Genomic DNA, 14,159 nt, shown 5'->3' on the forward strand with positions numbered 1-14,159 from the left:
TGTTTTCACCTAATGCTAGGGCCTGCCAACACTAAAGCAGCAAGAACTTCTACATAATTCTGACATAAGAGAGTTCTTACCTCGATAGTGGGAAGACCAAAATTGTTTCAACAGTGGTTTTTTGTTTTTGTTTTTTTTAAGTACTACAATATCTATCAGATTTTCAAATCAAGTACTGGTGTACAATATGATCTGACAATATGTCCAGGCTCAAGGACAAAAATATTTTATATCTGCCACGCAAAATGTAGTCAACATCACCATCAGGTTCTGCTAAAGCACAAGCTCAGAGCTCACTACTTCTTATAGCATAACGTAAGGCCTCATCTTGCACCTTCTTAAAGGCATGACTATGAACAGAAAGGAGGAGATCAGTCTTTGAGGAAAAGGTCAACCGCACTAGTCTAACCTTGTCTGTGCTTGATGTCGCAGTCACAGTTTTGGTGACGTACTGCTCAAACAGCAGCACCAGGAGAACCCAGAGGAACCTGTCTCCTCCCACTGTAGTGATCAGCTGGGTCAGGATGGGCAGGCGGCGGTGCTCTGGCACATGGGGCAAGGCATCCACAAACACACGAATGATTTTTATCACCACCTCTTCCACACTTCCCGAGGACTCTGACAAATCACTGTCTTCAGCCTATTTAAATACAGGTACAGCAGTTCAAACAGATTATCACAAACAAGTTCTTTCTTGTAAATCCAGCAGGTGAGAGAAAGCACTGTGTGGCTCATACCTGTATTGCCAAAAGTATAAACTGAAAGAAATTTTGTTATAGTAATTTGCAATGGCTGCAATGAAAGACTTAAAACAAACAAACAAAAAACCACACCAAATCCCCAAAACCTCCAAGCCCTTCCAAGCTAACTTGTTAGCAGTGGAAATTTTATTGTTTTTTACTAATTTACTTTTACATAAGAAACTTCTGTGTCATTTTTCATGTTTAAATCTATGAATGACTTTATGATTTACTAGGTACAAGTGAAATCTGACTGAAGAAAAAAAGATTTCTTTTTGCTTGTTTATAACCATTTGTCTATCGAAGATGTCTGGACAAACAAACAAGAATACGCACACAAATATCACCTGCGCAAAAAAAACAGCCTTTGCCAAATATTTTACCTTTCCACTTAATTCAGACTAGTTCTCCTACTGTCGTGTTCAAGATGTATTATTAACCATGACACATTACTATGTGACTATTACAACCTTTTTCTCATTTCTAGCAGCTCTTGTATTGAACTTGCCTGCTGTTTCTACGGTGAAAAACTAGAACACAAAGTAAGTTTTAGATCCTCTTTAGGTACAACTGTGGTACTATTTTCCTAAACCTTTTATGAAGTGCAGTTGCTTGTACGATTAAAAAAAGCAGCAGTTTTGATGAACTCAGTTGATTGGATTAATAGTTTGTTAACATATTTATTACATATAATTCATTATCTAGCTACTTAAAAGTAATCCTAGAATTGGATACAAACATATTCTATTACCAATATTCCAAACCATTTATTCTACTTAATTAATAAACTTACTGTTTACATTTTTCCTACTCCTTTCCATTGTATAGACAAATTTACCTGTATAAGAGCAGGAATAACCATCTGCACTGTCTTATTTATTACTTGAAATGTGTAAGTATCATCCAGACGCAAGACGTTTGCTCCCATGAATGTAAAAATAGGCATAATGTTATGGAGAACTTTATCCTGGAATGAAAAGACAGATGAAATTAGTTTGTTTTTTAAACTGAGCTGCTCAGTACATTGTACTTTAAGGCATCCCTCATTGCCACAAACAACACTAGATTCCTATATAAGAAAATGAGAATCATTGCTATGTTCCCAAAATCGCCACTAAACTAATTTTAAACATATAGTGTCCCTTAAGACTACTTAATATGTGATTGTTACAGTTCTAAATACTATTTAGAGAATGAGATTAACTTCCAAGCAAATAATTGAAGAGTGGAAATTGACAGTTGAGTTTCATCATATGCTCTGAACTCTTCAACCCAGTGCTACAGTAGTATGACAAGCAAAATCAGCCTTCGTGAGATTTCCAGCTCTTACACAGTCCCCCTCTATATTTCTAAAACATATACAGCGATACAATAGAAAGCAGCAGTGCTGATATTAACATTTTGGCCTTTTTTGGCTAGATTGTAATCACAATATTTCTTTGAGAGTGCTGAATTAGTGGTGTCACTTAGCTCAAGAATTAGATTCCTAGATTTTGTCCCAGATATGGCTATGTTTGTCATTTAGGTTTAGTGAGCTAAAGCAGCGTTATAGATTTAAAGAGAAAGACAAGACTTTTACCAAATATTTGTCTTTATACTGAAATTGAAAATCCTGTCACAGTCAATATTAATGTGTAATAAAAGCTTAGCTCTATAGTAGGTGATAGTAGTAAGATGGTAACAAAGAAAAATAATCCCCAAAAGAAAAAAAGCCAAACTCAAATCCTCCAAAAGTTTGATTGTCAAGAACATCTCTTTTGACTCTGGGGTAAAAAGTAGCATTCCAAATGTATGGAGAAAGCACTCAGGTAAAGATAAAGATGCAAACTGAGTTTGAAATATTTGTGTACATTTTGCTGCTTTTACAGTTCCAGAGCAGAAGAATTCTACTTCAAAGAGTACTGTCAAATTTCAATCCATAGAAGACCTGCTTATGGTCAATTAAAATTAGACCAAACCTGGCTGTATCATCAACTACATTTCTCATTGTACAAGATACAAACTTGTAAGAATACATGTATTATTGGGTTGGATGCTCTCTCCTCCATAAAAAAGGAGGAGAAAGAAGAAACAATGTACCAGAACTTTGAGAATGTAAAGGTGAGGCAGAGCTGCTGTTAGAAAGCTCTTGTCATTTCTAACCCTCTTCATTGCAAATCATAAATGATGCATGACCAAACTACCAATACAGAGGTTTGTTTTAAAACGAAGTAGAAGACCCTAAAACAGTAGAGAACTTGTAAATTTTGCCTCTTGCTCCTTTTAGAAAAGTTCTTCCAATAGAAAAGCTCTGTATCTTCAGGCACTACTTACAGGAAACATGCCAGCAACAGCACCAAGGAGAAGCAGTGCATGATGATGTGTTTGGGGCATTTTAGATACCCTGATGCACTGAACTATCAGTTCCACATTAAATTTTTCTTTATCAAGGACATCTGCAAGCAAAAAAAAGATTAATTAATATACACCCTAATGGTACACTATGTAGGAATAAACTTGAGTACACTCAAACAATGGCTTCAATTTGCAGACCATACCTAAAGGATCTAACATAAAAAAAAATAAACAACAACAAAATCCCACAATTAGTAGGACGAGCTTGTATACACTATGGGGGAACCTATCTCTCTACAACACAACGTAGGCTCAAAAAAGAAAAAAGCTAGAGACTGTTGCTTTAATGATGTACTGGTGAGAGTATCAAGAAATAAGTCTGCAATTTTTACCTGCTGGTACTTTGCTACCATCTGAAGACAATTTCTGACAGATGTTTAGCAGGCAGCTGAGGATCAACTGCTTTGTATATTCCATATTTTCTTCTTCTGATGCCTGAGGTTCCAGACACCTATACATTCAGGAAGAAATTTAGAGATTGAAAAAGAATGTAAGTGCTTTCCTTTATAAGTCTCTCTTCTTTGTTGGTTTCAAACACAGCAGCTTGCCTAATAAAAGACATTTATCAAAGTGCTGTAAGGAGTATCAGATGATTCCCTGACATATGATTGCCAGTCTACACAAAGGCATAAGAAAAAAAAAAAACAACAAAAAACACACAAAACAATCTTTAGTAACTGCCTGGATATAGGACTGGCATGAAGAGCAATACTTTTCTTAGGTTCCACTGGTTGAAAGCAGTTCCACAATGTTTTGGGAGGAATTTTAAAGTTTAAAATATTTTATAACAGTTCTGCAAAAGATAAGTCCTGTCATTTGTGCCAGTTTTAGCACAGGCATCATCCTTCCTAACACTCCCAAGAACCTGAGAAACAAAGTCTTCACATAAAAAGCTAGATATCAGATAACCATCTTAAAAAGCCCATCACATTGTTTTATAAGACAAACAATTCTTAAAAACCTCCTATTCCCTTTATCTGATTTACCTAAAAGCAGTTTAAGTAAAAAAAATGCAAGCTACTGAACCTGGCAATAAAGGAGAGAGAAAGCAGCCCACGTTTTAATGCTTTACAATGTCTGTTGCAGAAGAGCATGCTCATAGACTCATGTTTTATAGAGGCAAAATTACCGGCTCAGCAAGTTAAAAAGTGCAGGCACAAGTGCCTGTGGACGTTTAAGTTTCTTCTTATGCTGCAGTAATTCCAGAATAAGCATAACCCTCTGCCAGCTGAAGTGGCTCGTTTCCGGTGCCAATTCTGCATCTTGCGGCTTTCTAAAAAGGTAAGACAAGCGATCAGGATATACAATTGCAAATAAAATACTACAATAAATATTACAGTGTTTCAGGGAACAGATACATAAATAAAAAAGAAAAAAAAAAGTATTTCTTTCAAATAATATCCTTTACTGCTTCTCCTGGGAGAGGTGGCAATATGTGGACTTTTGACTGAAGCAGCAAAACATTTTAAACAACTAAATTAAAAACAGACTGAACTTGAAAAAATAAGCAAGTATAGCACACCTTCTGTGTATACAGAAGTCTACGTGATGAAGCAGACTTCTGTGAGGAAAAAAACAAATAAACAACTATTATTAAATAATTGTCCAAATTCTGATCTGCTTGTCATTCAGGAAACTTGCACCTTCTGAACTATTATTTGTCTGACCACTGAGTATGAGGGCAATGGGCACGTGTCTACGTACACATGTACATAAACTCCGATGGATCAATCTAATGAGTCAAGATCATTAAAAAAGGTCCAGTGAACTAAAGCAAGAACATAAGAACAGTTATTCTAGGTCATGCCAAGAAAACCAACCCAAAATCCTGTTTCAACAGTGTCCAACAGCTGATGATTAAAAAAAAAAAAGTACAGTGTACAAAACAGCTTCTTCCTTATGAGAATGGGGAGAAGAAACAAGGTGAAGACTTAAAAAAATCACTTGTATTTCCATTTTAACTAAAAGAAAATGGTCTTTCAGCCGACTAACAGTAACACTTCGAAGCACATCATTAGGTTAGCCATGTGTACAGTAATCTGTCCATACAACGTTTTTACCAATAAAGTTTAATACCTACAAAACCAAAAGCAAATGCCAACATCAAAAGTTCTGTAAGAGGATTTTTTTTTTTTAAATTAGGACTAATCTATTCTAAAACAGCAAAATGGGTTAGTTTGCTGCTGCTGAAAATAGCTCACAGTTATTTTATCACACAGGGAAAATGAAAAAGATAGTCATGCTTTCAAATACCAATTATGAAATGTACTAAATGAAAGGTGTTTTCAAACTGTATGGAAAACATTTTTCTAGTTCTAGTTATTTTACTTCTGTTGCTGCATTTTCTGCCTTCTAGTTTGCTGAACAGTGGTCAGACTTCTGGTTTTCTCAGGTGGCTCCAGTTCTGTGACAATCTGCTCCGCACACACTGAAATCTGAAACAAAAAGCAATACTTCAATTACACACAAACAATGTGTCACACCACACACCTATGACCCCTCCTCCTGTTTTTTTTTTTTTTTAACACATCCCTTTCATGCACATATGGGTATATAATCCACCTATTTAAGTCTTATCACCTTAATTTCTGAATGCCTGTACTAAATGTAGTTCTTGCAGCAAATAAAATGAGGAAATGATTTCAAGTGCAAGTAAAATAATCAATTACTATATGATAGCTACAACGAATGTATTTCAGGAAAAGTCTTCTAGTAACAGTTAAAAAAAAAAAACACACAAAAAAAGCAGTTTTTACCCAGAAAAATGAAATCACTGCAGCAGAAAGAAGTGACTTACTGAATTCGTTAACAGAATAACAAATGACTGATGCATGGCTTCTACAGAAACACCTTCTAAAAGCAGCCATTTAACTTTTTATGCCACTAAGGCAACTATATGACAAATAGTTTCTAATTCCTTACATGCTGTAAAGTGATATAAACAATGAACATTAATAATCAATGTAGCAGCATGGTACCACTGCAAAACATTTAAACATATTTTTGTGTTCTGGAGTTTGCCACTTACCCCTTTAAACACACTGCTAATTGTCTGGGCACAAAGTGGGTTCTTACAGTTTAGCAGTAAGTCAAACAATACTTTTAATAGCTTCTGTTGCACCATCCCATCTGACACAGCTGCAAAGAATGGTTTAGTAATCTACAAAGGGGAAAAAGAAAGGACAGAGGTTTACTGTAAGAAGGTAACAAAATCACAAGAAATGAAACTTGGGTATGTTAGGTTATGTATTATACACCCAGACAAACATACAAACGTGTATGAACATACATAATAAAAACGTACAGACTAACTAGCTATTTGCATACATCTAAAAATCCCTAGATACAAAGCACATACTTCTGAAATATCCATCAGACATATTGGTTCCTAAAATTTTTCTAAATGCCTTTGTGAGAGCATACCTCCTGTTGCTAGACTTTTTTTTTTTTTTTTTAAAGTATTGGACTATTAGCCTGAATTTGTAGCCTCCTTCAAATTAGATTATTTCTCACCGACTGTATTTTCTTAACATCTTCTCCTCAGAAGAAAAGCAAAGATCCTGAACAACTTCCAAAAAACAAACAAAACAAACAAACAAACCAAAAAAAAAACAGTGGAACGGCAGTATCTGCTGGCAATCATACAGGTATTCACCTCCATGCAAATACAATGATATGAAGCAAGCAGCAACTTCTTCCAGGAAGTTTAAGAAGTTTAAGAGAGCTTTGCAGCCTGTTCAGCTGTTTCATAGATTCTGTGGAGACCTTGAAAACTTGTAATGAAAGAAAGGGCAAAAACTACGGACTCCTTGCAAATACAATTCTAAACACTGCTATTTGCTGTAAGCACAAAAGCAAATTAAAAATCTTTCTGAAAGCCATACCTGTCCAAGTGCTGTAATTTGGAAAGGTGGAATTTCTTCATAGATTTTCTTGGCAGCATGTAGACTTCTGATAAATAAATCCAGACTCTGCTGATTCTTGCACAAGAGGGTTGCTGAATGTTCATTAAACTTCCCAAGTATGAGATGCAGGAAAACTGCTTCATCTTTTAACATTGTCTCAGGTTCCTTCGAGACCTTCTCAAGCAACCGGTCTAGTGCAGGCAAGAGGTGAGAAAGAATCATCTGCAGAGGAAAATTGTAAGAACAGTTTGCTTTTTACTCATTCTTGTTTTTAACAAGCTTCCAATAGTGCAGCTTCATTTTACTGCAACATCTGTTCCCTCTCTAGTACCACATTTCCTACTGTACTTTACGCAACAGCTATTAAAGAGGAAAAATACAATATTTATTGTCACGTTACCACAAGTACCTCCTCATCAACTCTATTGCTCCTTTGATGGGTAGGTAGTATTTCATGTTTTTAAAGTACAGAAGGCTTTTTTTTTTTAAACGATTTATGACTACTGTCTCCTACAAAACCTGAGTGTGGGGCAAGAACACTCATCCTCTATGCAATGTACAATCCTTTCAAGAAACATACAACTGAACAGAACACAAAAACTCATAACTTCATTCATTTTTTGAACAGTAAACTCACATATTTTCCAACACTTAGAGAATAGGAATTCTGAATAAACTAGGATAAAATGACGTTAATATGTACACATAAAACTAATTAAATGAATAGTACTTCCTATTATGTTACAATTCCGTACAGAAAACTCTATTCACAGATACCTAGCCAAGATAATCAATTTCTTCTGCAAGAACTTTCTTCTGAAACTTTTCAGTAACTTCAAGAGAGGTTCCTTAACAACTCCAGCACAATAGTCTGCATCCCACACATTCCTGGATGGAGTATGACAATATTTTGTTTCATTAAATCATATTTTGCAGCGTAACTGCATACTATTGAAGGTGTCAACTTAATGCCTAACAATCTATAAATTATGAAGTTGCTTAACAGCATTACTATTAAATGATGTGATTTCTGCTTTTCAGTTAAATGCAATACTGACAGAACAAGTGTGAAACTATAAAGGCTAGACTCACCTCACCATGGACTTCGTGAAGAATTTTCATTAAGCTTCTTGCGACATATGATGGGCAAACAGGGTTTTGTACACAATCGAGTATGCTTTCCAAAGCTTCTGACAATTTTTTCTTCTGGGATTTCTGTTTTGGTTGTGTCTGGAGCTCCTCAAATAGGGTTGCCATGATCTAGTTCAGTAACAAAGTGAAAATAAATTTCTTTCCCTGCAGTAAAAGTGCCTTAAAACAACATTTATTCAATGCTTTTATAATAATGCAATCCAGATATAAACTGAATTGTTCACCTGCAAATAAACCATGAGTTAGTATCTCAAATTTGCTGTGGGTGCACTCTTTTCCACCATCCAGATCATTAATGACGGAACTGAACAGTACTGGCCCCAGTATTGACACCTGGGGAATCCTGCTAGGGACCTGCCTCCCAGGGGAAATTGTGCCACAGATCACAACACTCTGTGCTGGCTGGTCAGCCAGTTTTCAGTGCACCTCCCTTGGCTATGAGAATGTTGTGTGAGACAGTGTCAAAAGCCTTTCTAAATTCAAAGTAAACATCCGCTGTTTTCCCTTTATCTACTAAGCTCTTCTCTTTATCATAAAAGGCTATCAGGTTGGTCAAACACGACTTCCCCCTTCATAAATCAATGCCGACTGCTCCCCATCACCTTCCCAGGGATCGATGTGAGGCTGACCATCCTGCAGTTCTCTGTCTTTTCATTCTCACATTTCCTGAAGATAGGAGTGATGTTTGCTTGCTTTCAGTTTTGAGGAACATCTAATTGCCGTGACTTTTTTTTTTTTTATTTCTTACGATAATTAAGAATGGCCTTGCAGTGCCATGAGCACGCTCCCTCAGCACTGTGGGTCAACCCGTTTGGCCCCATGGACATAAGTATGTCCAGTTTGTTTAAGTACTCCCTAACCCAATTATGTTATATCACAGCTCACAGCAGCCGACAAAACTTGTGCCAAAGCACAATTTAACAGCACAAATACCTGTGTGATGTATGTAGGGTCAGATATGATCTCCTCTGTCTTTTGCCCCAGATGCTGAAAAATAGGGTGAAATAAAGACTCCTTCACCCTGCTTAAGGAATGGAAGCAATTGAGAGCAGCCCTTCGAACTTCGCTCACAGGACTACCCAAATTAATGAGCAGAGATATCACCACTGTATAAAGAGTGAAGGAAAGGAGGAAAAGACAACAGAATTCCATGGTCAGAATTTTACTGTATCTGTCTCTGAGGAGGCATCAACATTAATTTAGAATTTAAAAGTCATCTCTTTTCACTATAAACATCTAGACTACACAAAGACAACATAAACCTCACAGATTGATGGTTCTGAATTTCTTCACCATGGTCCTTCCACATGCTTATACTGCACAGAAAGTAAGGTGCTATAACTGACTTATTCAGCATAGGACCTTGTTTTTTAAGGCCTTTAAGATTAAAAAAAAACAACAACAATAAAAGCTGTTTCAACTACTTTCAAAATTGGGCTACCAACTGCAGCAGTGACTCAGCAAGAAAGACAGCTATCTCAGCGTATTGCGGCTGAACATAAATGATTAGAGACACCCCTCCATGGTATGAAATATAGAAAAATGACATGAAATTAAAACATACTGTCATTAAGCCTCAAGTTGAGAGATGGGTAGATTATATTTTACCTGGAGACGATGGTGATAGTAGCTGTTTCTTCTTTTGGTATGTCTGAGATATAAGCACTGCATAGCCAATATATAAAGCTCGAGTCTGCAGCATTGCATTGACTTCATAATTCAGATGATTTGAAAGGTTAAAGCTGTAAGTCCATAAAATCGAAAGGAATTTGAAGAGAACTTCTGAATCTTTTACATGTACCTTACATGTAAATAAAAGAGAAGAAAAAAAAGTACAGTTGGTCAGGACAGCCTTGATTTGGCAAACTAATACTCACAACATCAGATAAACCACCCAAACCAAAGGAGCACACAGGAAAAAACTAAGGAGTCAGAAACACTGTTCTTTTGGGAAGAAAACATTCCCAAGCTTATTCTGATGACAATACTTGCATATGTAAAAAAAGTCCATGTGTTTCTTGACAAACTGCTTATTTAGTTTAACAGACAACATGTAGTCTATAGGTACATAAATAAAGTACATGTTTCCTTATCATTGCAGACCAAATCCACATCCATATGAACATTTTTATAATGTGTTAACTGAGCATGAAAATGGTTATATGCAAAATAGAGCAAAATTAATAACTTTCATCTTCTCTTTGGAGTGGCAGTAATATTTATTTTAGAAGTGTTCCAAGGAAGTAATGCCTGGCTTTTTCATCAGTTGTATAAACTGAAAGATTTTTCAGAATTCTAATCAGCTACTGTCTTAGGACTGGGCATTTAACTTCTCTGTGTGGCACAGCTTTCTGTGTTGAATATTCACACTAAATGTTACTTTTAGCATTTGTCCTGGATTTGATGTATAGACATTACAATAATAGAGCACGAACCAAAATAAACAAACCCTGAATCATACACATATCACAGACCATCTCAGATACAGGTCAGAGCATCTCCCACTCCTGTCTCCATCCCCCCACCTCTTCAACAGGTAGCTGCTCCACATGATTCAATTCAGTTTTTCACAAATCTACATCCAATTATCTCAGCTTTGCTCCTGTCTAAAGTTTAACGAGGAGAATTTCTGATTTTGAAGCAGTTACGTTGTCTCCTAATAGTCTTCCAAATCAATTAACAATCACTTGTTTACTACATGGTCTGGCAATAGCACTTTTTCTGTCTGCAAAATGCTCTTTGGAATCGTAAGAGATCTCTATTCATCAAACAGGAGTGCCCACTCAGCATCCTGAAGACCGTATATAGCTTACAGGAACAAATGATCAAGCTTCTAATACACTCTAGCCTATTGTCTTTTCTAGGATTCCACCAAGATCTAGCTTCTAGTTATATTAACTATTCTGGAGCAAGCAAAAATAATTTTCTTATCTTTTTCAAACTAAACGCCCTCAAAATCAGAGATCAGCAGTACTTCAAAAGTGAAAGAAGCAAATTATTACTGCAGCTATTACCTTCAGTAAGTACTAAAGACATCACTAACCCCATCCCACAAACTTTCTGTAGTCTCTCCTACCATCTTTTCATTCATCTCTCTTCTAAACATCCACTGTGTTCTGTAAGTTCTTTGTTTTTTTTTATTTTAAAAGCTAACAAATTTCAGAGAAACTGTTTGCTCTGCTCTTACGTAGTACCAGAAGCTCTAGCTCTTGAACCTTTGTCCTGCAAATCAGCATTGCATATTCACCTTTGCCTCAACTGGTACATTTATTGATTTTTACTTCAGTTTCCTACCACATTCAGTTAAGGTCAACTAACCAGTTGAAGCTTAGACTCATGTTTCCTCATAGCACTAGCATGCCACAAGCAGTGTTGCAGGATCAATACTCCATTTTTCTCACCTTTCTCTAAAATTTTGTATTTCTGCGTAACATTTGATGAATAGTAACTCAGAACAATAATTCAGAAAATAAGTATGAAAATAATACCTTAAGTAAGAGATTCATCAATGCTCTGTACTGAACAACATTGCCTCCCTCACTAGCTCCACAAACAAGAAGGTCAAATAGCCCCAAAAGGAGGTGCAGATAGTTTTGGCTATCTTGATTCAAAGATTCAGGATTCCACCAAGTTCCTTCTAAAAAATAAAAGTTATAAATCAGTCATGGTGGATACGTATGAAAAACTTCAGGGACAAATTGAAAATAAACACCTTTATTTAAAGTAAGACAATACATTTTGCTGATTTCATGTTCATAAGACGTCTTTACAGATCTCCACACAATATCAACAGTGGAAGAAGACTGGGAAAGAAAGGTTTGCTTTTTTCCAAAACCTCTAAAGCCAGCATACAAACTGATGAAAACTCCTCACTTTCCTTAACTTCAAATTGTTGTATAAAAGATGACATTCGAAACTTTAACACTTACCTTTTGGAAAGGATGAAGGAGGTTTAAGGTGATGAATAAAACTTTTCAATAAAAACACAAACATGGCAGACTCCTCTGCATCAACAGTTTGGTCACTATCGAGCTTTTCTATATATGCAGTTAACAAGTCCATTGGCGCCAAACTTTCCGGTGTTGTTTCAATAGACCAATTTGAAGGAGTTTCCTGCGAATGAAAATTTATTGAAACGTACATTGTCATAATCTCATCCAGCTGAAGGCAGAATCTAGCACTAAAGTTCAGCAATATTACATTTCTAACCTCAAAACAGGTATCATTATGAAGTGAATTACAATTCTGATTTTACAGTTAAACTTGCATCTGTGGTTTAGAAATTTATACCTGCTTTTACTACTATGATTAAGAGTATACGTAAGCAAAGTAACAAAAGGGTACAATAAAACTCCACCTAAAATAACTCTTCAAAGAGATGAGGAGTTAGAGCATTCTGTGGACATTCAGTTTCATCCTTTCATCTAGCTCTGTTTGGGAAACAATCCATATCTTTCAGATACCTTTAATATAAAAACCCTTTGATGGAATCATCTGAGGTAAGAATAGCTAATTAGCATGTATTGCTACAGATGTACGTGAGGAGGTGCACACAAATAAATACAGCCCTGCTCACCTAGGTTTCTTACACAAGAAAAAAAATGAACTCTTAACATTTTTAAACAAATAAACAACAATAAGGACAACAAACCCATATGGGAAATATGCACGAAAATAAAGCAAAAAAAAAAAAAAGCAGAAAGATGCAGCAATACTCTTCTGAATATCATTCCTGCCTGATGGCTCCTCCTTATACCTGTATCATCTCCCAACAAATGTCAATACAACTGCTTATGGAGCTGTGCAATATACCAAAACCCAACAACCCAGGAGCAACGCTTTCAATATTGTTCCAAAGACTTGCATGAAGCTGAAATTAATATAAGCTCTTTTTTATACTCAACTGTATGTCCTTCTTTCCCATATTGAACAAGTCATCAAACCTTTTACTCAACAACTGAAAAAAATGGTATTCCTAAGCTCAACAATAACACATGATACCATAAGGTAGCTGGCAAAAATGCCCCAAACTTGTTGCCAGGCTCAAAGCACTGACACACTTAATCACTTGGTGGCGTGTTAGGTTAAGCACTGGAGTTCTTAATTTTTTTAACATGGACTCACCAAACCGGTAAAATAAAAGAGAAATTCTTAATGGCAACTTCAATTACTGTTGCCAACTGTGTGGCTTCTCTTTGAAAAGAAACAACGGCAAGATTTTCAGTCCTCCTCAAGGCTTCTAAGCTGCCTGTTCCTCTGATGGAAGACATTTCTCCATTACAAAGAAAACGCCCTCTCCTAACTGTTTATATCTCACCTCTGCAGGATGACAAGCTTTGAGATTTCGTATTTTTTCATCCAAGAAGCGGAAGACTCTGATAGCCACTGAAAAATAACTTTCCTTCATCTGTGAATCACAGCAGCACTGAACAAGCACGGAACCAATTATATAAGCAGTTACTTTCTGTTTCACGTTGTCAGATTCTGTTTCAGCAACAAGTATCAGATCATCAACCTTGGAAATGGAAGGGCAGGAATAACAACAAAAAGTCTGTGAGATAGTGGGACTTTGCTATGACTTTACAGAGTGTTTCATCTGCATGTCTAATTAAATCCTTATTACCTTCTATCATTGGTAACAAATTACTGTCTGCTGTAATGGTACCCTTTGGAATCTGGGAACACACACGCATCTGTGTCTATGAACTATCCACAGGTATATTTATTTATTTATTTATTTTTCCAGGAAACTTAAAATTCCTGCAATTTGGTTACACCAATAATTTCTCCGAATAGGTAATGGTTTCACTTCTTCTTTTCCTTATGTTAAAACAGACACGTCTTTTATCTCTCTTGTACTGTTTTTTTCTTAAATGCAATATGCATACATTTCCATAGCAGCTTGATAATGACATAATAATGCTATGAACAGCACATATAAAGTTCGACATCTTTTCTACTAGTTACC

General features: G+C 36.1%; 1 protein-coding gene across 1 annotated transcript in view; it reads right to left on the minus strand.

Moving 5' to 3' along the window:
- The window catches only part of HEATR1 (HEAT repeat containing 1), a 38,915-nt gene that overhangs the window by 11,121 nt on the left and 13,635 nt on the right, over positions 1–14,159 (minus strand). Inside the window, exons 17-30 of the mRNA XM_040552708.1 lie at positions 13,509–13,706; positions 12,121–12,304; positions 11,680–11,828; positions 9,800–9,992; positions 9,125–9,297; positions 8,132–8,299; positions 7,019–7,261; positions 6,163–6,294; positions 5,463–5,569; positions 4,264–4,407; positions 3,467–3,585; positions 3,054–3,175; positions 1,579–1,707; positions 410–640 (exon numbers count right to left, since the gene is read on the minus strand). Of these exons, the coding sequence (XP_040408642.1) occupies positions 410–640; positions 1,579–1,707; positions 3,054–3,175; positions 3,467–3,585; positions 4,264–4,407; positions 5,463–5,569; positions 6,163–6,294; positions 7,019–7,261; positions 8,132–8,299; positions 9,125–9,297; positions 9,800–9,992; positions 11,680–11,828; positions 12,121–12,304; positions 13,509–13,706 (2,292 nt within the window). The remainder of the gene's footprint in view (positions 1–409; positions 641–1,578; positions 1,708–3,053; positions 3,176–3,466; positions 3,586–4,263; positions 4,408–5,462; positions 5,570–6,162; positions 6,295–7,018; positions 7,262–8,131; positions 8,300–9,124; positions 9,298–9,799; positions 9,993–11,679; positions 11,829–12,120; positions 12,305–13,508; positions 13,707–14,159) is intronic.

Source organism: Cygnus olor, chromosome 3, assembly GCF_009769625.2.
Source record: "Cygnus olor isolate bCygOlo1 chromosome 3, bCygOlo1.pri.v2, whole genome shotgun sequence".
Taxonomy (NCBI): Eukaryota; Metazoa; Chordata; class Aves; order Anseriformes; family Anatidae; genus Cygnus; species Cygnus olor.